Source organism: Protopterus annectens, chromosome 1.part0 (assembly GCF_019279795.1).
Source record: "Protopterus annectens isolate FY-2018-M chromosome 1.part0, PAN1.0, whole genome shotgun sequence".
In the NCBI taxonomy this organism is placed as follows: Eukaryota; Metazoa; Chordata; order Ceratodontiformes; family Protopteridae; genus Protopterus; species Protopterus annectens.
In genome coordinates this window covers 1,922,176,160-1,922,199,757 of record NC_056725.1, presented here as the reverse complement: position 1 = coordinate 1,922,199,757, position 23,598 = coordinate 1,922,176,160, and the positions used below count along the sequence as shown (strand labels likewise).

General features: G+C 39.6%; 1 protein-coding gene across 4 annotated transcripts in view; it reads right to left on the bottom strand.

Annotated features, from left to right (window-relative positions):
* PRLR (prolactin receptor) overlaps positions 1–23,598 on the bottom strand; it is a 2,068,968-nt gene that overhangs the window by 4,273 nt on the left and 2,041,097 nt on the right. For all 4 annotated transcript variants that reach the window (XM_044070113.1, XM_044070132.1, XM_044070123.1 and 1 more), the window contains one exon: positions 11,258–11,327. In XM_044070113.1, coding sequence (XP_043926048.1) covers positions 11,258–11,327 — 70 coding nt within the window. The remainder of the gene's footprint in view (positions 1–11,257; positions 11,328–23,598) is intronic.

The window sequence follows — 23,598 nt, the reverse complement described above, 5'->3', positions numbered from 1 at the left end:
CAGTCTTAGTTTTTCATTAAAGTGATAATAAGTTGTATTTAAAGCTTAACATTCAAAGCTAACAAAACAGTAGTTCACAATAAACTAAGAAGACAAATACATTCAAGTATATGTAAACAGTATTTGGAAATACTGCCTGCCTCCCTAACCTTTCAGAAGAAAAGATGGTTACCTTCTTTGTACCCTTGTAGTGTTAGATTGGGATGCATGTAAAAGCACAAATGGTCACAGGCATACATTATACAGCTGACAGGCTGGGTTGGGAGAGGAAACCACAGTACCTGGATAAACCCTTCACAGAAATAGATTGCATATTCAGATTCTGCACAGAAGGAATCATGGTGGAAAATTCAACCAGTGAACCGAGCACTGTAAGATGGCAACACTACTCACTGTACCAATGATCAATTGTATCACACATCTTACTCAGACCACTACCACTACTGTTTATAATGCTAAAGTCTGACTGTGATGGAATGTGAAAAAAAACATGAACAAGCTGCTACCTTTAGATATGCAGGTCTCCTTCCCCCATACACAGTAATTTTCACCACAGATAACTTCCATGTCCAGCGCATTACAACCAATGTATTGGCTGTGCGCATTTCATATGTCTGATTGTGCTAAAATGCCCATGTTAAAGTACTCCATCTGGCCTTACACAAACCTGAGCAAATTACAACAATGTCAATCATTTTCATCAACAGTCAGCCCCTGTACAGCCCCTACATCTAGCAATAAAAGTAACATGTATTGACTGTGTATACCTCAGATATCATATTATAATAAAAATTATAATTCATCACAGTAATTTATTTATTACCCCCTACACACACACACACACACACACACACACACACACACACACACACACACACACACACACACACACACACACACATATGCGCACATGACCACAGATTCCAGCCACTTTTATTTCTGTGATTATATACCCCTGATGTATGATTGCAATCAACTGAATGAATAAATACTTAAATAACTGTCACACATGAATTTATCTTCTCTGTTGATTGCTGCCAAAATATAAATGTACACCCCTCCAACATACCTTTCAACTTCTTGACTCAAGAATCAGTGAGAAGTCTTAAAAAATAATGGTGGACGAAAGACAAAAATCATGGACAGATATTGCTCTTATAGACTTTGAAAGTTGCTGGAATAACAGGCTTTGTATTAGCATGCTGTTTTTTAAGGGTATTAAGTCTGAATCAAACTCAAATGTTTGTCATTACTTTGTGACTGCAATCCTTACTTACTTCCCAGAAAACCATGATCTTTATGAGGAAAAGACCAAAATATAAGGCAAAATCAATGATATTCTATACAGTCAGGGACAGATGGGAGCATCTATGTCCACCACAAAGATGTGGCCATCAATTGCCGCCACTTGTATGACTGTGACTGTACACCTCACGTTTGATTACAATCAAATGAATGAATGCACAAATGACTTCCACACAGGTTTGGAGTCCAGTCCGTCTCAAGTCCAAAAGACAAACATCAACCCTAGAACTATTATTAATAGAGAAAATGTCAAACTACATATTTAATTATATTTTTCATTTGTTGACAAAGTAATCCCACTGATCTGAAAGCCTTCTTAAAGAAGAGAACCAGAATGAAAGCCACAATATATACAGAGTAAGGGACAGACAAATCACTTATACATCATAGAGAGACTGTAGAACACATTTTTTTAACACTGTTATTGAGGTATCACTTAAGATATAAACAAACATATTGTTTTATAAAAGAAAACAAAACATATAAACATGCTCCTAGTTACAGACATTATACATAACATATTTTGTATAACTATCATCAATACAACATTATATAAAGTATTAAATTCCTGCCTTCCCTTAAATCTCACTCCTCCTCCAAAATATAATTCTACATGTATTGTTCCCACGATTTCCATTTTTTTATTTAATTGGCTCCTAACCTTTTCTAAAGACCCCACTTCCAGTTCTTTTATCTATGTTACAATATTCAATACTTCAAATACATTTGGTTTAGTCTTTGATTTCCATTTTCTTGTAATTTTTTTTGACAGCCACCTGAATTGAACTTAACAGGGCCTTACTATGTCTAGGCATTTTATATCTTATATCTCAGCTCAAAAAATCATTTCCTTAGTTACACCCATTTGCCGACCCAATGTTTCTGACAGAGTACTCTCTCGAAAAATTTTTAAGTCTGTCAATTCATTACACTCCCAAAACATATGTTTCCAGTTACCTCTTTCTTTCCCATTACAATTCCAACATGTGTCATCTATCTGAGGAAAAATTCTTTACAGTCTGCTGGGGTACAAAAATACCTAGGCAAACACTTCCAAGCAAAAATCTTAAATCTTCTATACTTTGCTGCATACTTGGAGTCATACATATGTCCTTCCATTATTTTCTTGTAAATTGCTTATCCAGTCTCTCTCTTCACATCTTTTCTAACCTCCTCTGATTGATTCCTATAGTCATTGTGCAATATTTTATATGTTCTTCTATTTATTCTATTTTAACAGCAGCTTCTGTTCAAAATTCAACTAAAAGCTCTACCATTGCATGCCTTTCACTTAGGATTCCCCAATCTCTTTCTCTTTACCAATATTCTGATATCAGTCCCTGAGGGGAAAGCTGTCTCTAGCCTGCTGTCCTAATGTCTTCTTGGCCTCTTCACCTTCCATTCCATTTCCCTCTGTAGTTATTTGTCCCCAATAACTTGGCTCCCTTGCTATTTTTCTGCAATAAATTTGAGGCCCCTCTTGACTGTTCCGTGCACCCTAAATTGCAGTCATATCTATCTGCAAACTCTCCTTTCTCCATCTCTTATTGGCTTAGTTCATAGTTTACAGCTATAGCCTTTGTTTTATCTTCATTATCTTTATCTTCATTAATGTTATATCCCAAAAAGATGTGAAACTGTCTCAAGATGTTTCACAACACTGAGATGCCCTTTTCTGGTTTTATTAGGAACAAAATAATACTGTTTGCAAATAAACCAAACTTTTCTTAATTACCATACCAGTTATATCCTTGAATTTCTCAGTCCCTTATTTCCTTTGCTAGTGGCTCTAAATATAAGGCGAATAGCAAATGGGAATGATGACACCCCTTCCTGGTTCCCCTCTTCAGATACAACTTGTCAGAGAGGAAACTTTCCACATTAATTATAAAATCCCAGCTTAATCTGTTGAATGCTTCCTTTGCATCAAGACCCACCAACAACAGAGGTATTTTCTTACACTCTGCTTCCGTCTGCATCATCATTGTTGTATTAATATTGTCAAATGTTTGCCTCCCCTTGACAAAACCACATTAACCCATATCCATTAATTTTGGCAACACCGTTCCCATTCTTTTAGCTACTATAGACATAAAACACTTTATAATCATGGTTTAAAATTGAAATGGGCCTATATGAAGCTGGGTTTGATGAATCTTTATTGTATTTAGATATTACAGCCATCACAGCTTTCTCCTAGAATTCTGGTGCTTCCCCTTCTTTTAATATACTGTTAAACAAAATCTTCCAAATCTTTATCACTTTCTTTCCTCCTGACTTCAAAATTCCACAGGAATACCATCTCTTCCTGGAGACATTCATGCAGATTGATTGTACATTACCATTTTTATCTCATCGACTTTCTTAACTGTTAATTGTTTAGCTTCATCTACCTCCATTCTTGGCATACCTGAGTCTTCCATAAATATTTCCATGTGTGCTGTTTCTTGACTTCCATATTTCTCTGCATTATACAAAATTTCATAAACTTTTATAAATATTTCTAGGGTCTACTTTAGAACAGCGAACGATCAGATGATTGAATGCTGTTAGAGCGAACACTACATGTCGAACCGGCAAAATGGTGAATGGCCGGAACAGCAAATTTTTCCCCAGGGAAAAAAAAATCGCTGGGCCGTCCACCCGGGTTGTGCCATTTCCTCCACTGTAGTGTGATCTTGGAGTTGGTATATTTAAGTAGGGGCGGGGTGGGGGTTGTGGTGGGCAAAGCCCCCCCCCCACTTTATTTGGTGTTTAGTGCTTTTTTTTTTTTTTTTTTTTGGGAACAGCGATTTTTTTTCCCTGGGGGAAAAAAAATTGCTGTTCTGGTTGTTTGCTGTTTTGGATTTTAGACATTTAGGGGTTGATATAACAATGTTAAAACATCTGATCATTCGTTGTTATAATATAGACCCTATATAGGGTCTACTTTAGTTCAGCGAACGATCAGATGATCAAATGCTGTTAGGTCGAACACTAAGTGTCGAACCGGCAAAATAGCGAATGGCCAGAACAGCTAATTTTTTCCCAGGGAAAGAAATCACTGGGCCAGCCGTATGGGTTGTGCCATTTCCTCCACTGTAATGTGATCACGGAGTTGATATATTTAATTGGGGGGGTGTGGGGGTCAAAGCCCCCCACTTTATTTAGTGTTTTTTTTTTTTTTTTTGGGAACAGCAATTTTTTTCCCTGGGAAAAAAAAAAATCACTGTTCTGGTTGTTCACTTTTTAGTTTTTGAGATTTAGGGGTCAATATAACAACATTCGATCATCTGATCGTTCGTTGTTATAACATAGACCCATATTTCTAATACCTCTACAGGATCTTTATTTATTTTTCTTGTTATAGGCTCCCAAAGTTTGGCAACAAACCTTTTACTTATCCTTTTACTTTTACTTGGTTCATCTCATAGGTAGGGGGATTGCATCCAGAAAAAAGGAGGTCATTACCTCTCTGTACTCCTCTCTTATTAGTAAATCCAAAAGCAATCACGAAAATTCCACCAGAGAAAATCGTCCAAAACCACTGGAATAAATCATAACACACTGCTAGAATATCCTTTTATTCGCACATATAGGATTTTGTCCCATAACCAACGGAACTTCATCAGATAAAATAGTTTCAAATAAACTACATTTTGAAAAAACTAATGAACCAATGAGATTACATCAGTTATACACACCTTTTTCCTACGATCAATAAAAACCTTCATATAAACATATATTCAAACCCATACACATCTATCCTTTATCCAATCACCAATAAATCCTACTGGCCAATGGACATATAAATATCAAAAAATTAACCAATCGTTTACATTCTTCAAAAACATTATACGTTCGTGATTATAACCATCATGTATACAATGTCATTTTATTAACAAATACAAACATTTCAATGATTTTTGATATATCTCATATATTGGATTAAACATATCAAGATATCAACTCTGCCGTATTTAACCAAACTGTAAAATATATAAAGAAATTATCTTTACGGCACTGAGTTGTTCTAACCAATAAGATCTTATAAAACTGGCTTATATCCAATAAATAGTAAGGCTCTTTGACACAAAACTGTACACATAAGGTATTAAAATTAAGCTGTTCTTCATTGCCGAAAAGTTAATACTCCTATTGGATCACATTCAACAAATAAAAAGCCTATTTGGCTCAGACTGCCAATTGCAACATATTATTTATTTATATACATAAATTACTAAAAGTCGACTGATCGGCATCTTATTAAGCCAACAATTGAGTATAATGTCCCATTTGGTATGTACCTCTCCAAACACCTGCACCAACTGGAAAGGCCATAGAAATACCTCACAAAGAGAATCCATGGCCTCCAACACCTGTCCTATGCAGACAGGCTCAAAACACTATCACTTTACTCAGTATTGTACAGATTGCTCAGAGGTGATCTGTGTCTCACCTACAAAGTAATATCGGACCCTGCCCTACTAGAGATGCTCCATATCCGTAAGTCTAACTCCTCATGCATTACCCACTCAAAAGGCCTAAATCTAATATGTGACATCAGTAAAACATGCTGGAGAGACAGGTTTGTCTCCCAGAGGCTGCACACTGTCTCTGGAATTGACTTCCCATACATGTCAAACAATGTACATCTCTGACCCTCTTCAAGCGCAACCTTAATGAGTGGATGGGAAACCACAAATTTGTCCCAGAAGTTCCACCTGTGTCCCACACTGACAGGGGTGACAGGTGCTGATTGAGGTTTCTTTTTTGGGGATAAACTCTTGGCTAGTCTTTTAAGGGCCCAAGGGCCATTAGCCTAGTAACCTCCTATGATCATATGAACAGCCCTTTCTACTTTCCGTTGCCTATGTCAGTGTGGTAAATGGGTTTGTGCTGTGGAGTTATAATCAAAAAATAGTTGCTTAACAGCTGTTTTTCTAAACTCATGCATATTATCCAGATACTTCCTTATTTTCTCTTTAGCACTCTGCAGTTGCACCTCTTCTTGTTCTGTGAACCCCCCTTATTTCACAATACTTTAACCTTTGTCAGTCCTTCTGAGTAATTCCTGTTGCTTCTTAGCCATATCTCTTTTTATTTTATTTTGACCCTATTTTTAAACTCCACTTGCATTTTATCTCACTCACTAGCTATAACTTTTGAAAAAATACTTATCTTCCCCTAATAACTCCATATAATTTCTACTACCCATTCCTTAAATCCCCCTCTTTTTAACAGGTAGATAGGGAAGCACAACTGTCTCACTTTTACTTCATTACCCTCTATTTTATCTTATCTGTTATTGGGACATGATCTGAAATAGCTGCTAGATTTATGTTTGTAGAACAGAACTTTGAGCAAATTTACAAAGCGGATACAGAAAGTGCACTATGCCACTTCAGTATTAATTAAAAAAGGTCAAAGTAAGTACTAAGCTAGCTGCCCTTGTAGGCCATTTTAAGCCTAGTTAATTTCTCTTTTGTGCTCAAAATAACCTATCCCATTTGGTTATAGATTGGCTTTACTCATTCCATGGCTGATAAATATATGCTGCTGGGGGGGGGGGTGCTGCTGTGTGTGGGGGGAGAAGGCGATACAGTAACCTGTGTAGGGTGCCATTTGACCATGATCTGGCTCTGATCTCTGGGAAAATTCCAGTTGTTGTATGTGTCTGAAGAGATACAAAACAAAGGAAGCATTATAGTCAATCACTGGCCTTCTAAAGGCTAAGTAAAGGGGGACAATGACATCCCTAGATTTAGACACAGTCCCTTTATAAACAAACTGGGTAATATAGAAGCACTTCCTTACAACAATGGACACCTGTTGGTCAAAAGTTAGGTCACTGTCCACATATGTTCCCAAATCCCAAACAACTAGGTCAACTCTTAGGGGCATATTGTCAATGTGGTAATTCCCTGGGGTAGATGACTTCCCAAAGGATATAGTAATACATTTTTTGGCATTTACTTTCACTCCATGATTTTGGCACCAGTTACTTATTTGGAGCACCTGCAAGAAGGCTATTTAACTTGGGGATTCAATGACTGCTCCTAGCTTAAAGTCACCCACAAACTTACCCAGAGGCATTTGGTATTGGTTTTACTTCAGAAAAGTAGATTCCAAACAAGAGAGGTTCCATCACAGAAAACTGGGGGGACTCCACTGGTGACTGGTCTCTTTGTGGAGGTATCTTCCCCTATTTTGATTATCTGCATCCTATCTGTGAGCCAGTTGGAAATCCTGTGGGTGACAGAGGTTTATTCCCAGTTTATTTAGCTTTTCTATTATGCCTGAGTGGGGAATTGAGTTAAAAGCTTTGGCTGGCTCAATGTATGCAATGTGCACCATTTTGCCTTCATCCATTGCTTTGGTGACCTTTTAAAAAACATCTACCAGGTTGAGTAAGCATGACCTGCCCTTGACAAATCCAAACTGAGATGGGTCAAGTGTCTGTAGGTTTCCTATGCCTTCAGTGATTAATTCCATGATAATTCTTTCTATGGTTTTGCATATGAGGCTGGTCAGACATATGGGTCTGTAATTGCCTGGGTCTGTGAAAATTCCTTCCTTATGCAGAGGAATGACTGTAGTTGTTCTCCATTCACTTGGTGTAAAACTGCTATGGAGACTGAGATTGGGCTTTATTGTTAGGAGTGTGGCTAAATTGTGCTTTATTCTATTTAAGATGGATCCAGGGATATTGTCAGGAAACATCAATGCAATATTTTTAGGTTTTGATAGAACTTTTGGGACTTGGTCTTGTGTGATAGCAGGAGGCAAGCCAGTTTTAGGCATATCTTGAGGGACAGATGGAGGGAGAGAGGAGTAAAGTTAGAGCTAAATTTACTGACCAGAAGTTTCACTATGCCTTCAGCTTCAGTGTAGGTAACATTTTTCTCAATTGGCTCAATGCTTTGCTGCATTGTGTTATTGAGATTACGAACATAACAGAAAAGCTTTGGGATTGTCTTTGGCTTGAGTAGCTATTTTAACCTCCAGCTTGGCTTTGTTGGATTTTATTAAGCTCCTGAGTTGTTTATTTATTTCATTAACAAGGGCCTAACATTCTGAGAATAACTCTTCTTACATTTCATCAACATTTTTTTTCTTTTATTATAAATTTTATGCATAATACAAAATGTGTATGATTTTATTTACTGACTAACTAAAAGTAATAATTGCTGGACTCTTACCAGGCATTATCTGTGGAAGCCTGGAGGGTGCTACATGAAATATCTGTAAAATTAGAGGAACAACTTTTGTGATGTGTGAAGCAATGAGCCATGCAATTAGATTCTCTATAAGATATTTCAGTTATCACATGAGTTAGAGCTCTGTGTATTTCATTTACTCATTCTCCATTAAGAAAATATTTCCTATTCATTTCAATGGACAGCAGTACTTTGCATATGTTGTTGCATGAATGCTATGTCAAATGCAGTTTCCATAGCTTTTTATAAATGGGTGCCGCATGGGTGGTTTTCTAACACTAATGAATTATGATGTATTTTGTTAGTCATTGTTAGGGCTTGTGTTGTTTTATTATAGTTGTACAGTATTTTATTTTAGTAAGGTTAAAGTTAGCTATTGCAATTTTGTAGTTCCAGGTCTGTACTGACATCGACTTTCAGTACCTGAGTTTAACGCATCACTCATATTGTACCTTGGTTGATCTTACCGTTATCTGGTAGCAAATCATAATAAATGAAAGTATCTTAAATCCTAAAGCGACTTTTAGGGTGGCTGTCATTACCCACTTCAATGCGGTGGCTTTAGACACAGTAGCTGTTTTGCTTTTTAGTAGTTATTTTTAAAGCATGCGGCATGTTTTTGTTTTTTATAGTTTAACTGGGGCTGATGTAGGGTTTTAGAGTAGTATTTCGAATCAATTGAGATAACTTAGATGTTAGCCTAAATCCTGGGCATAGAATTCCTATGAATAATTTAATTCCTCTATCCAGATTTGAGCATGCCTGGGATTTTGGGATTGACTCTCTTCACAAATTATGGGCAATGAATTATCTGAATACAATGCGGTGCTCTTCCTTTGTCCACCAAATGCTATGTAATGTGCAGAAAACAGAGGATCCACGAGTTAACTAGTGCAGTGACATGCCTCATCTCAACATCTGAGATGACTGATACAGAAATAGTTTTGCCATGCTTACCACAAAAAAAAAAATTGTAAACATATCACAGGGTTGTGCTTCTCATTAGCAAGAGTTAGGTGAAATACTTTACTGTATAACTAATGATTACAAAGAGAAATTATGCACCTGGGATATTCAAGTTCACTTACTGCAGTAGGATAACCTAAGCTATATGATTCTATCAACTGATTAGAATGGTCTCAAGGATGGAATTTCATCTGATATACCCAGTATAAGAGTATAAGCTTTACTGTTGGAAATATTCAGATTTTTGCCAGATAATCTCAGCAACAACTTTTTTATGTCTGCTATGTGCATGTTTCAAGAGACAGGACAATTAGGCACCATTACAGTGAGAAGCATAACATTCATAGATTATCTCCAATCCATTTATTAGACAGTAATGAACCCCCAGACTTTCCTTAGTGATGCTATAAAATTATCCATCATAAACATTCTCAGACTTCTCAATATTTATGCCACCAGCCACTTCCATCAAAAGCTTCATGTGTGAAAGCACACTATCTGAAACTTTGTCAAATAATGTTGAACTCCAGTTCATCCCCATGCCTACAGAATCCTGAGGAAAAATGTACCTCTGTCACCTACATTGACAGCAACCTTACCTAAACCTTTATAACATCAGTAAGTCTCTCCTGCATCTTCTATCTGTGTAGACTGAAATTACTTTCTAACTTAAACTTCTCTACAGATTCTCCCAGCTTGTCCTTACACCCCCATGACAGACTAACTGCTGCATTCTTCTCAGATGGGTTTGTGAAAATTATATTTGTATTTTCCAAAAAGGTGAAACACTGGAGTGCCAGACTTGGCCTAACAAGTATTCATACGTTTGCATTTTATCTTGATGGACCATTTTAGCTACTTGTTAAGCAGAGCTGCAGGGAATGAGTTATTATGTTTCTTTAGAAGAAAATGTCAGATTGTCTCCTTCACCAAGGTAAGTCATCTAGACATTATTTAAAATGCTAGTTTTCTTCCTAGACCTATTTATTCTTGAAGCTCTGTATCAGCATTCTGTGAAGATCTCCATCTGCAATTGGATATACAGAGAACTGAAAGTTTTCTTCCTGGAGCATCATTGTAAATAACCTGTGATTGGTCAGAATAACACATTTACCAAAGCAAACAAATAAATAAATCATTAATATCTTCTGTGGGCAAAGTATTTGTTTAGGTTTCATATGTGACTAAATAAAAATCTGTAGGCTTTAGTAAGAAATACAGTTTTTACAGTAAAATGAAGTATCCAGAGAACTGCTTAAGGTGGGAGAATGTGAGGGAGGTCAGGCTATCGGATCCAGCTGAGGGACTGTCAGTATGGTCACAGTTTAAGAAGACCTAAAGAAGTTTTCAGAGAAGCCATAGAGAGTGTACCTATCTGTAGATCATTCCCATTGAGCAGAGGAGAGTGGAACCCCCCAAGGTAAGGAGCTGAGGTAGCTACAGATTAAGCTGCAGTAGTCTGGATACAATGAATGGTTGCATGAAAAGGGCCACAAGCTAATGGGGCTACTAACATGCGACCTAAAGATGAAGGTATGGAGGATTATTCACTACTGCTTCCTCAAAGGTGAAAAGTTTACAAGCAAGCAATCTTTGAAAAAAGGAATGAGTGTCAGCCTTTTAATGTAGTACCCCGACTGGCTGCAATGTGGTATAATATTCAGCATTTAACACTTTTCCATTTTTCTTGCACACATTATTCTGATAAAAGTTACGAGTTTCTAAAATAAGGGATACTGTGGTCAAAAATGAGATCTGATTTAAGATGAATTGTAATATTAAATGACCTTTAATAGTTGAGTATCCAGCCCTTTGATCCTTGGTCCTGGCACTGGAGGCAGAAAGCAAGTCTTCATTCTGAAAAAAAAAAAAAACAAAACAAAAACATTTTGCACAAGTAAGCACTGTTTGCATATTCATGCTTGAACTACATTCAAACAGTAAGTGTTCATGAAGGCAGTTGTCTACCGTCTACATAGAAACACACACACACACACACACACACACACACACACACACACACACACACACACACACACACACACACACACACACTGGGAAAGTCCCAGAATAGCAGAACTGAATGAGTGAAAATGTGAATTTACATTTATTGGTTTTGAGATTGCTGTCTCAGAGTATTAACTTTTTCTTTGAGATTTTATGATCCCAGAGTTTGTATATGTAAGTAGCAGGGGAGTGGGGGTACAAAACCTTCACTTTAGAGATGTAGGGAAGCTTGTCACTGCTCTGCATTTTCATACTTTTTTGTAATTCCTAGACTCGCAATAACTAAGCTCAGAATTATTTTATTTGCTTACTGCATTTGGTTACCAGGATGGTCTGATTGAGCAACAAGCCCCTTTTCACCAGAGGCCTGGGGAGAAAAGCTCCACTACTGAATTGTACAAACAGTTTACAAGCAAACTAACAGAAAAAAAAATCAGTTACAATTGATTAAGACAAAGTACACACAAAAACAGGATATAAAATGTAACTTAGTTGTTAATATAATACATATAATTAAATTGCAAATGTGGCAAAGCTAAAGGGATCAGATTTTTAGTAGTTTGGTTCATACAGTAAGTGAGGAAATGAAAATCAAGAGGGAAACGCAGGGATGGATGTAGGTGGAGAATATAGGGAATGACAGAATTAGACTGGTGGAAGGAAAACAGAATATGAGCATGCAATAAAAAATATTAGCATACATCAGCTGCTGTTAATGGAAATTGCCAATGAAGGAGTGTGGGAGGTAGTCTCATAGGGAGGTACTGGAACAGAGCCAGGAGTCAAACAGGTGATGTTTTAGCTGTGTTTTGAAGGACTTTAGATTGTCAAGTTGTCTGAAAGATATGGTTTAGGAGTTCTATTTTTTGGAACTTTGTTAAGAATATTAAAAGTTACCAGAAGAATTATTAGATTTGGATAGAAGTAGCTGTTGCTTGTTTGTGGATTGTAGGGTATATACTGGGGCAAATGATTTCATTTTGTGCCATTCACTGACCTGTCTTTTCAATAATATAATATACACCCATCCATTTATGGTATAATGAGAGATAATTATTTTCAGAGAAGGGTGGTTCTAACCATTGTCACTACTTTCATGCAATGCAGTGACACTAATGGGATGAATAGAATTCATTTTTTTTAAACAAAAATAATTTGTAGCTTGTGAGCTGCTTTTCTATGGAAGTAAAGGATTCTTGGGTAATTTCTTGTAATTCTTTGAAGGTATGAATAGGGCAGATAAGGGTAGAATTGTCTGCATACTGGATTATGGAGGCATAATGGTGGGATTAATAAAAATACTAAACAATAATGGACGCAGGATGGAACCTTGAAGTACACCAGACGATATGGGGAGACAGTTAGGGGTGCTAAGTTGCCCTTTAACTGATTGCCATCTGTCAGACAAATAATGTTATACCAAGTCAGAGATGATGCTGATATTTCTGAGAATGTAACATGATCTAGTAGTTTGTGATGGAATAGTACATCAAAAGCTTTTGGTAGATACAGGAAAAGACTGGATACAGTACTACCAGAGTCTTTATGATGGTTTACAGATTGCAGAAAGTTGAAATGAACAGTGGTGGTGTCTGAAGCCATGCTGCGATTTGAATATTAAGTTATTTTTGGTGATGTAGTGTAGTCGTCGGTTTGTATATACTTTTTGAGTATTTTGCCAGGGTGGGGAAAGAATAGCTACAAAGCTACAGTTACAGATTTCTGATGATGGGCCTTCTTTGTGTAAGGGTATAATAAATTATTTTTCCCACAGTATTGGTACACATGCTTCACTGTTACGGTTCACATGTTACTGCCCCTATCTTGTTCATTGTTAATTCGTCACCATCAAAACCTTACCACCCACTGTATGTAGGTGTCTAACCATTTTCCACTCCACATTTTGTATCTTCACCACTGCTGTGTGTGTGTGTGTGTGTGTGTGTGTGTGTGTGTGTGTGTGTGTGTTCCATGTTTATCTGTTCACATCTACAACCTATCCTTCTCCATGTCTCACCAAAAGCAATTCCCATTACCTTTTCTATCTGCCTTTTATTTTAATGACAAAAATCTGATCCACCTTACTGAAAAATATCCTTTCTTCACTCCAGTGACCTATTCTCTATTGTTTACCTTTATTTTTTCTGTCTGTTTGCTATACTTTCCTTTTCCGACTTTCCTTGGAACCCCCTTTTCTCCCTATTTACATAATCAGTAGGGTGACCACTTTAGTGTGTGCATAAACATTACAGTTTCTATTGAGTACTATGCTGTGCCATGTGGTAATGCCCGAGGCTGCATGCTACAGCCTGCTGCTAGTAACTATGACTTTGCCTGGAGCCACATATACTGCTTCGGCTTTAGCGGAATGACTGTGTTATAACATCATGCTTACATACTGCTCCTGCACAATGGTAGTGCTGCTCTTCTCATACCCTACTGTAGTGCTGTACTGTCTGTTACTACTGCCCATCTTTACCAAGGTAGTGCTGTTCCCCTCATACCCTACTGTAATGCTGTACTATCTGTTACTACTGCTCATCTGCACAATGGTAGTGATGATCCTCTCGTACTCTATTGTAGCACTGTACTGTTTGTTACTACTGCCCATCTTCAAAATGGTAGTGCTACTCTTCTCATACCCATATCTAGAGATGTACTGTCTGTTACTATTGCCCATCTGCACAATTGTAGTGCAACTCTTCTCAAACCCATATGTAGCACTGTACTGTCTGTTACTACTGCCCATCTCCACAATGGTAGTGCTGTTCATCTTGTATCCTACTGTAGCGGTGAACTGTCTGTTACTACTGCCTTTTAGCTCAATGGCAGTGCATTTCCTCTCATTCCCTATTGCATTACTGCACTGTCTGTTACTACTGCCCATTTGCACTATGGTAGTCCTGCTCCTATCATACCCTACTGTAGAGCTGTACTGTCTGTTACTACTGGCCATCTGCACAATGGTAGCGCTGTTCCTCTCATACCCTACTGTAGCTCTGTACTGTCTGTTACTACTGCCCATCTGCACAATGGTAGTGCTGCTCCTCTCATACCCTACTGTAGCACTGAATTGTCTGTTACTATTGACAATTTGCACAATGGCAGTGCTACTCTTCTCATACCCTACTGTAGTGTTGCACTGTCTGTTACTACTGCCCATCTGCACAATGGTAGTGCTGTTCCTCTCATACCCTAATGTAGTGCTGTACTGTCGTATACTACTGACCATCTGCACAATAGTAGCATTGCTCCTCTCATACCCTACTGTAGCAATGTAGTGTCTGATAGTACTGTCCATCTGCACAATGAAGTGCTGTTCCTCTCGTTCCTAACTGTAGCACTGCACTATGTGTTACTACTGCCTATCTGCACAAAGATAGTGCTGTTCCTCTCTTTCCCTACTGTATCGCTGCACTGTCTGTTACTACTGCCTATCTGCACAATGGTAGTGATGTTACTCTCGTACCCTAATGTAGCACTGTACTGTCTGTTACTACTGCCCATCTGCACAATGGTAGTGCTGTTTCTCTCATACTCTACTGTAGCATTGCACTGTCTGTTACTACTGCCTGTCTGCACAATGGTAGTGCTAATCTTCTCATACCCTACTGTATCACTGTACTGTCTGTTACTACTGCCCATCTGCACAATGTTTGTGCTTCTCCTCTCATTCCCTACTATAGCGCTGTACTGTCCATTGCTACTGCCCATCTGCATAATGGTAGTGCTGCTCCTCTCATACCGTACTGTAGCTCTGTAGTGTCTGTTACTACTACCCATTTACACAATGGTAGTGCTACTCTTCTCATACTATATAGTAGCTCTGTACTGTCTGTTACTACTGCCATTCTGCACAATGGTAGTGCTGCTCCTCTCGTTCCCTACTGTAGTGCTGTACTGTATGTTACTACTGCCCATTTGCACAATGGTAGGGCTGCTCCTCTCATACCCTACTGTAGCACTGGAGTGTCTGTTACTATTGCCCATTTGCACAAAGGTAGTGCTACTCTTCTCATACTATATAGTAGCTCTGTACTGTCTGTTACTACTGCCCATCTGCACCATGGTAGTTATGTTCCTCTCATACCCTACTGTAGTGCTGTACTGTCTGTTACTACTGCCCAACTGCACAATGATAGTGCTGTTCCTCTCATTCCCTACTGTATTGCTGCACAGTCTGTTACTACTGCAAATCTGCACAATGGTAGTGATGTTCCTCTCATACCCTACTGTAGCGCTGTACTATCTGTTACTATTGCCCATCTGCACAATGATAGTGCTGCTTCTCTCATTCCCTACTGTAGCACTGCAGTATCTGTTACTACTGTCCATTACATCATGGTAGTGCTACTCTTCTTGTATCATACTGTAGCTCAGTACTGTCAGTTACTACTGCTCATCTGCACAATGGTAGTGCTACTTTTCTCATACCCTACTGTATCAGTGTTCTGTCTGTTACTACTGTCAATCTGTACACTAGTAGTTCTGCTCCTCTTGTACCCTACTGTACTGCTGTACTGTCTGTTACTACTGGCCATCTGCACAATGGTAGTGCTGCTCCTCTCATACCCTTTTGTAGCACTGCAGTGTCTATTACTACTGCCCATTTGTACAATGGTAGTGCTACTCTTCTCATACCCTACTGTATCGCTGTACTCTCTGTTTCTACTGGCAATCTGCACAATGGTAGTGCTGTTCCACTCATACCCTACTGTAGCACTGTACTGTCGGTTACTACTGCCCATCTGCACAATGGTAGTGCTGCTCCTCTCATTCCATACTGCTGTGCTGTACTGTCTGTTGCAACTGCCCATCTGCACAATGGTAGTTTTGCTCCACTCATACTGTACTGTAGCACTGTAGAGTCTGTTACTACTGCCATTTGCACAATGGCAGTGCTACTCTTCTCATACCCTACTGTAGCTCTGTACTGTCTATTACTACTACCATTCTGCAGAATGGTAGTCCTGCTCCTCTTGTTCCCTACTGTAGTGCTATACTGTCTGTTACTACTGCCCACCTGCACCATGGTTGTGCTTATCCTCTCATACCCTACTGTAGCACTGTACTGTCTGTTATTACTGACCATCTGCACAATGGCAGTGCTGCTTTTTTTGTACCCTACTTTAGTGCTGTACTGTCTGTTACTACTGCCCATCTGCACAATGGCAGTGATGATTCTCTCATACCCTACTGTAGCACTGTACTGTCTGTTACTACTGCCCATCTGCACAATGGTAGTGTTACTCTTCTCATACCCATATCTAGAGCTGTACTGTCTGTTACTACTGCCTGTCTGCACAATGGTAGTCCTGTTCCTCTCGTATCCTACTGTAGTGGTGAACTGTCTGCTACTGCCTTTCTGCTCAATGGTAGTGCATTTCCTCTCATTCCCTATTGTATTACTGCACCATCCATAACTACTGTCCATCTGTACAATAGTAGTGATGTTCCTCTTGTACCCTACTGTAGCACTGTACTGTCTGTTACTACTGCCTGTCTGCACAAAGGTAGTGCTGCTCCTCTCATACCCTACTTTAGCACTGTAGTGTCTGTTACTACTGCCCATTTCCACAATGGTAGTGCTACCCTTCTCGTACCCTACTGTAACAATGCACTGTCTGTTACTGCTGCCCATCTGCACAATGGTAGTGCTGCTCCTCTCTTATTCTACTGTAGTGCTGTATTGTCTGTTACTACTGCCCATCTGCACAGTGGTAGTGCTGCTCCTCTCGTACCCTACTGTAGTGGTGTACAGTCTGTTACTACTGCCTTTCTACACAATGGTAGTGCATATCCTCTCATTCCCTATTGTATCACTGCACTGTCTTTTATTACTGCCCACCTGCACAATGGTAGTGCTGCTCCTCTCATATCCTACTGTAGCACTGTAGTATCTGTTACTGCTGCCAATTTGCATAATGGTAGTGCTACTCTTCTCATACCATACTGTAGCTCTGTACTGTCTGTTACTACTGCCATTCTGCACATTGGCAGTGTTGCTCCTCTTGCTCCCTACTATAGTGCTGTACTGTCTGTTACTACTGACCATCTGCACAATGGCAGTGCTGCTCCTCTCATACTCTACTTTAGCACTGTACTGTCTGTTCCTACTGCCCATTTGCACAATGGTAGTGATGCTACTCTAGTACCCTACTGTAGTGCTGTACTGTCTGTTACTACTGCCCATCTGCACAATGGTAGTGCTGCTCCTCTCGTACCCTAATGTAGTGCTGTACTGTCTGTTACTACTGCCCGTCTGCACAATGGTAGTGCTGCTCCTCTCATACACTAATGTAGCACAGAATTGTCTGTTACTACTGCCCATCTGCACAATGGTAGGGATGATCCTGTCATACCCTACTGTAGCACTGTACTGTTTGTTACTACTGCCTATTTGCACAATGGTAGTGCTACACTTCTCGTACCCATAACTAGAGCTATAGTGTCTGTTACTACTGCCCATCTGCACAATTGTAGTGCAACTCTTCTCAAACCCATATGTAGCACTGTACTGTCTGTTACTACTGCCCATGTGCACAATGGTAGTGCTGCTCCTCTCATACCCTACTGAAATGCTGAATTGTCTTTTACTACTGCCCATCTGCACAATGGTAGTGCTGCTCCTCTTGTACCCTAATGTAGTACTAGTTTGTCTGTTACTACTGCCCATCTGCATAATGATAGTGCTACTCTACTCGTACCCATATCTGGAGCTGCACTGTCTGTTACTACTGCCCATATGCACAATGGTAGTGATACTCTTCTCATACCCATATCTAGAGCTGTACTGTCTGTTACTACTGCCAATCTGCACAATTGTAGAGCAACTCTTCTTAAACTCATATGTAGCATTGTACTGTCTGTTACTACTGCCCATCTACACAATGGTAGTGCTGCTCCTCTCATACCCTACTGTAGCACTGAATTGTCTGTTACTACTGCCCATCTGCACAATGGTAGTGCTGCTCTTCTTGTACCCTAATGCAGTACTGAATTGTCTATTACTACTGCCCATCTGCACAATGGTAGTGATGATCCTCTCAAACTCTACTTTAGCACTGTACTGTCTGTTACTACTGCCCATTTGCACAATGATAGTGCTGCTCCTCTCGTACCCTACTGTAGCACTGTACTGTCTGTTACTACTGCCCATCTGCACAATGGTAGTGCTGCTCCTCTCGTACCCTAATGTAGCACTGAATTGTCTGTTACTACTGCCCATCTGCACAATGGTAGTGATGATCCTCTCGTACCCTACAGTAGCACTGTACTGTCTGTTACTACTGCCCATCTGCACAATGCCAGTACTACTCTTCTCGTACCATATCTAGAGCTGTACTGTCTGTTACTACTGCCCATCTGCACAATTGTAGTGCAACTCTTCTCAAATCCATATGTAGCACTGTACTGTCTGTTACTACTGCCCATCTGCACAATGGTAGTGCTGCTCCTATTGTACCCTACTGTAGTGCTGTACTGTCTGTTACTACTGCTCGTCTGCACAATGGTAGTGCTGCTCCTCTTGTACCCTAATGTAGTACTGAATTGTCTGTTACTACTGCTCATCTGCACAATGGTAGTGATGATCCTCTCATACTGTACTGTAGCACTGTACTGTCTGTTACTACTGCCCATCTGCACAATGGTAGTGTTACTCTTCTCGTACCCATATCTAGAGTTGTACTGTCTGTTACTACTGCCCATCTGCACTATTGTAGTGCAACTCTTCTCAAACCCATATGTAGCATTGTACTGTCTAATACCACTGCTCGTCTCCACAATGGTAGTGCTGTTCCTCTCGTACCCTACTGTAGGAGTGAACTGTCTGTTACTACTGCCTTTCTGCTTAATGGTAGTGCATTTCTTCTCACTCCCTATTGTATTACTGCACTGTCTGTTACTATTGCCCATCTGCACAATGGTAGTGATGTTCCTCCATTAACCTACTATAGCACTGTACTGTCTGTTACTACAGCCCATCTGTACAGTGGTAGTGCTGTTCCTCCCATACCCTACTGTAGCACTGTAGTATCTGTTACTACTGCCCATTTGCACAATAGCAGTGCTACTCTTCTCATACCATACTGCAGCTCTGTACTGTCTTTTACTACTGCCATTCTGCACAATGGTAGTGTTGCTTCTCTCGTTCCCTACTATAGTGCTGTACTGTCTGTTACTACTGACCATCTGCACAATGGCAGTGCTGCTCCTCTCATACCCTACTTTAGCACTGTACTGTCTGTTACTGCTGCCCATCTGCACAATGGTAGTGCTGCTCCTTTTTTATCCTACTGTAGCACTGTGTTGTCTGTTACTACGGCTCATCTACACAATGGTAGTGATGCACCTCTCGTACCCTGCTGTAGCAGTGTACTGTCTGTTACTACTGCCTTTTTGCACAATGGTAGTGCATGTCCTCTTATTCTCTATTGTATCAATGCACTGTCTGTTACTACAGCCCATCAGCACAATGGTAATGCTACTCCTTTCATACCCTACTTTAGCACTATAGTATCCGTTACTACTGCTCATTTGCACAATGGTAGTGTTACACTTATCATACCATACTGTAGCTCTGTACTGTCTGTTACTACTGCAATTTTGCACAATGGTGCTGTACTGTCTGTTACTACTGCCCATCTGCATAATGGCAGTGCTCCTCTTCTCATACCCTATTTTAGCACTGTACTGTCTGTTACTACTGCCCATTTGCACAGTGGTAGTGCTACTCTTCTCATACTCCACTGTAGTGATGCACTGTCTGTTACTACTGCCCATCTGCACGATAGTAGTGCTGTTCCTCTCATACCCTACTGTAGCACTGTAATGTCTGTTACTACTGCCTGTCTGCACAATGGTAGTGCTGCTGCTTTCATACCCTACTGTAGCACTGTACTGTCTGTTAGTACTACCCAGCTGCATAATGGTTGTGCTGCTCCTCTCTTACCCTACTGTAGTGTTGTGCTGTGTGTTACTACTGTCCATCTGCACAATGGTAGTGATGTTCCTTTTGTACCCTACTGTAGCACTGTACTGTTTGTCACTACTGCTCATCTGCACAATGGTAGTGCAGTATCTCTCCTTCCCTACACTGCCGCAGTACTGTCTGTTACTACTGTCAGCTGCACAATGGTAGTGCTGTTCCTCTCATACCCTACTGTAGCACATTACTGACTGTTACTACTGCCCATCTGCACAATGGTAATGCTGATCCTCTCAATCCCTACTGTCGTGCTGTATTGCCTGTTACTACTGCCCATCTGACAACAAATAAACCAAAGCAATGAAGAAAAAGCTCAGTTCATAAACATAACAGTCACCAGCAAAATATGATAGGAACTTGGCAATTGAAAAAATTACAAAAAAAGCTGTTTATTAACAATTTTTTGTTATATTTTTGCGTTGCCAAGTTCCTATCATATTTTTCTGCTGACTACTGCCCATCTGTGCAATAGTAGTGCTACTCTTCTCATACCCTACTGTATCTCTGTACTGTCTTTTACTACTGCTCATCTGCACAATGGTAGTGCTGCTCCTCTCATACCCTGCTGTAGCGCTGTACTGCCAGTTACTACTGCCCATCTGTACAATGGTAGTGCTGTTCCTCTCATACCCTACTGATGCTCTGTACTGTCATTTACTACTGCCCTTCTACATAACGATAGTTCTACTCCTTTCATACCCTACTGTAGAACTTTACTGCCTGTTTCTACTGCCCATCTGCAAAGTGGTAGTGCTTTTCCCCTCTTATCCTGCTGTAGCACTGTATTGTCTGTTACTACTGCCCATCTGCACGATAGTAGTGCTGTTCCTCTCGTACCCTACTGTAGTGCTGTACTGACTGTTACTTCTGCCCATCTGTACAATGGTAGTGCTACTCCTCTCGTACCCCACTGCAGCCTGTACTGTCCGTTACTGCTGCCCATCTGCACAAAGGTAGTGCTGCTCCTCTCATACCCAACTGTAGCACTGTAATGTCTGTTACTAGTGCCCATCTGCACAATGGTAGTACTATTGCTCTCATACCCTACTGTAGCACTGTACTGTATGTTACTACTGCCCATCTTCACAATGGTAATGCTGCTCCTCTGGTACCTTACTGTAGTGCTGTACTGTCTGTTACTGCTGCCCATCTGCACAAAGGTAGTGCTGCTCATGTCGTACCCTGCTGTAGCACTGTACTGTCTGTTACTACTACTTATCTGCTTTTCTGTGTTACTTTTCAGTTGTTATGCTGTTGCTATCCCTTACCTGCTACATGGCTAAGTAACTTTTTGTCACTCTGCATTGTAACCCCCATTAGTTTTAGCACTGCAAAGGTGCACTGCGTAGCTTTACGACTTCCAGCCGCTTTCTTTTAGTGCAGCATTTTCAGGTAACACTCTTACTTAAGACCTGCTAATAGAGGCAAATAATAACAATGGGCTCTAAATACTATACATGTAACATGCAAGCATAAAACTGAATAAGCACAATCACTTGTCTTGAAAAACAAGTCACTTCAAATGGATTTCACACAAATGCTACTTTAAATTGTTATAGCTACATTATCTTACCTACATTTCATATCTTCTATGAATACTTAAAAACATTTCAGCTATAAACACTATCAAAGCTCTTCTTTTAAAAAGATATTCTCTGATTGTAGTAGCATTTACTGACTCTGTTGCAATAAAGGACATTCCACATAATGATTGTCATAGAAAGTATATAAAACAAATTCCCATTTTCTTGGAGAAAGAGATTCTATGCATTCATTGAGTTCTTAACCTGGCCAACAATGTCTAAATATTTTTTAATCTTGTACTTTCAACATGAAAACTATGTTATTTTCATAGCTTTATAGGTATTTACTAGAATAACGACCACAAGGGCCTTTATAAGCCTAGCCATGCATCCCAAATCTCTGACAAGTTCTGGTACCCTAGATATGTGTAAGCAGGGGCTTGCGAGGGGAAACATTTACAAGCAGGGGTCTGGGGGATGAACCCTTTACAGGCTGCCTGTGTCCATTAGGGACATAGGTGCCAAACCAGGGATGAATTTCCTGTTCCTCATCCAACTGTCCAAGTTACTTTGGAACTGAGTTAAGAAAGAACTCTGCTGCACCTGGATGGGAATGCTCCTATTTAGGACTTTCCCGGTAAACAAATGTAAAATAAATAAATAAATTTAGCATAAAGCTGGCATAATTTTATCTGAAATTCATAGAATAGTTTTTCAAATATGCATCAGAATATCTTTTGGCTTTAATTCTCAACTTCATATGTGGAATTTAATCATCAGTGTTTGATTTTGATCCACATATACTTGTCACCCTTTAAAATGTCGTTATGTTGAATGTTTTCCTATGTGGTCTTGAGGTAGCAGAAGATAGATGTAAGCCAGTGTTTTTTATACTACCATTGCATACAATGCTATAATTTTACATGATCAGGCTGTTGGAGACCAATGGGCATCAGTGGTTTTAATTACGCTAACTTCAAAAAAATAACATTTCCATAACCAAAAAGCTCTGGATCAGTAATACTAAAATATTTGGAAAAAAATAAAGACAGAAAGAAAGAAACATCAGTTTGTTCAAAATGTCATGACATATAATAAAGAGATCATCTATATCATACAAATGGAATTTCCTGTTAGAAGAAAATGAGAACTTTCTGTTATCGTATTTGTAAGCAATGAGGCATGAAGGAATATGAATTATTTAAGTTCATAGGTAAGTACTAGGCTAGCTCCTTTTGTGGGCCATTTTAAGCCTAGCCAATTTCTTTTTGGTAAGAATCAAACTCTGTACCTCTTGTCTTTGAGGTAATCACCTTAAATATTATGCCATCCTCCAACCTAATAGGTGATTACTAGAAATGGTTTCTTGAATTTCAACTGAGTGAACACAAACACACATACCAGTTGACTGCAGGGAGAGTAGAACCGCTCTCTACCTATTTACAGAGCACAGTACTTAAAGCAAACATCACATCACCAGTCGATCCATGCAACTCTTTCCCCTAAACGGCATCATATAGAGTCTTTGCTGCTGGCCACAGCTCCATTTGAGATGGAAACACTCAACATGTTTTGCAGAGGAGGGAGGAGCCCCACAGAGACACAGGCA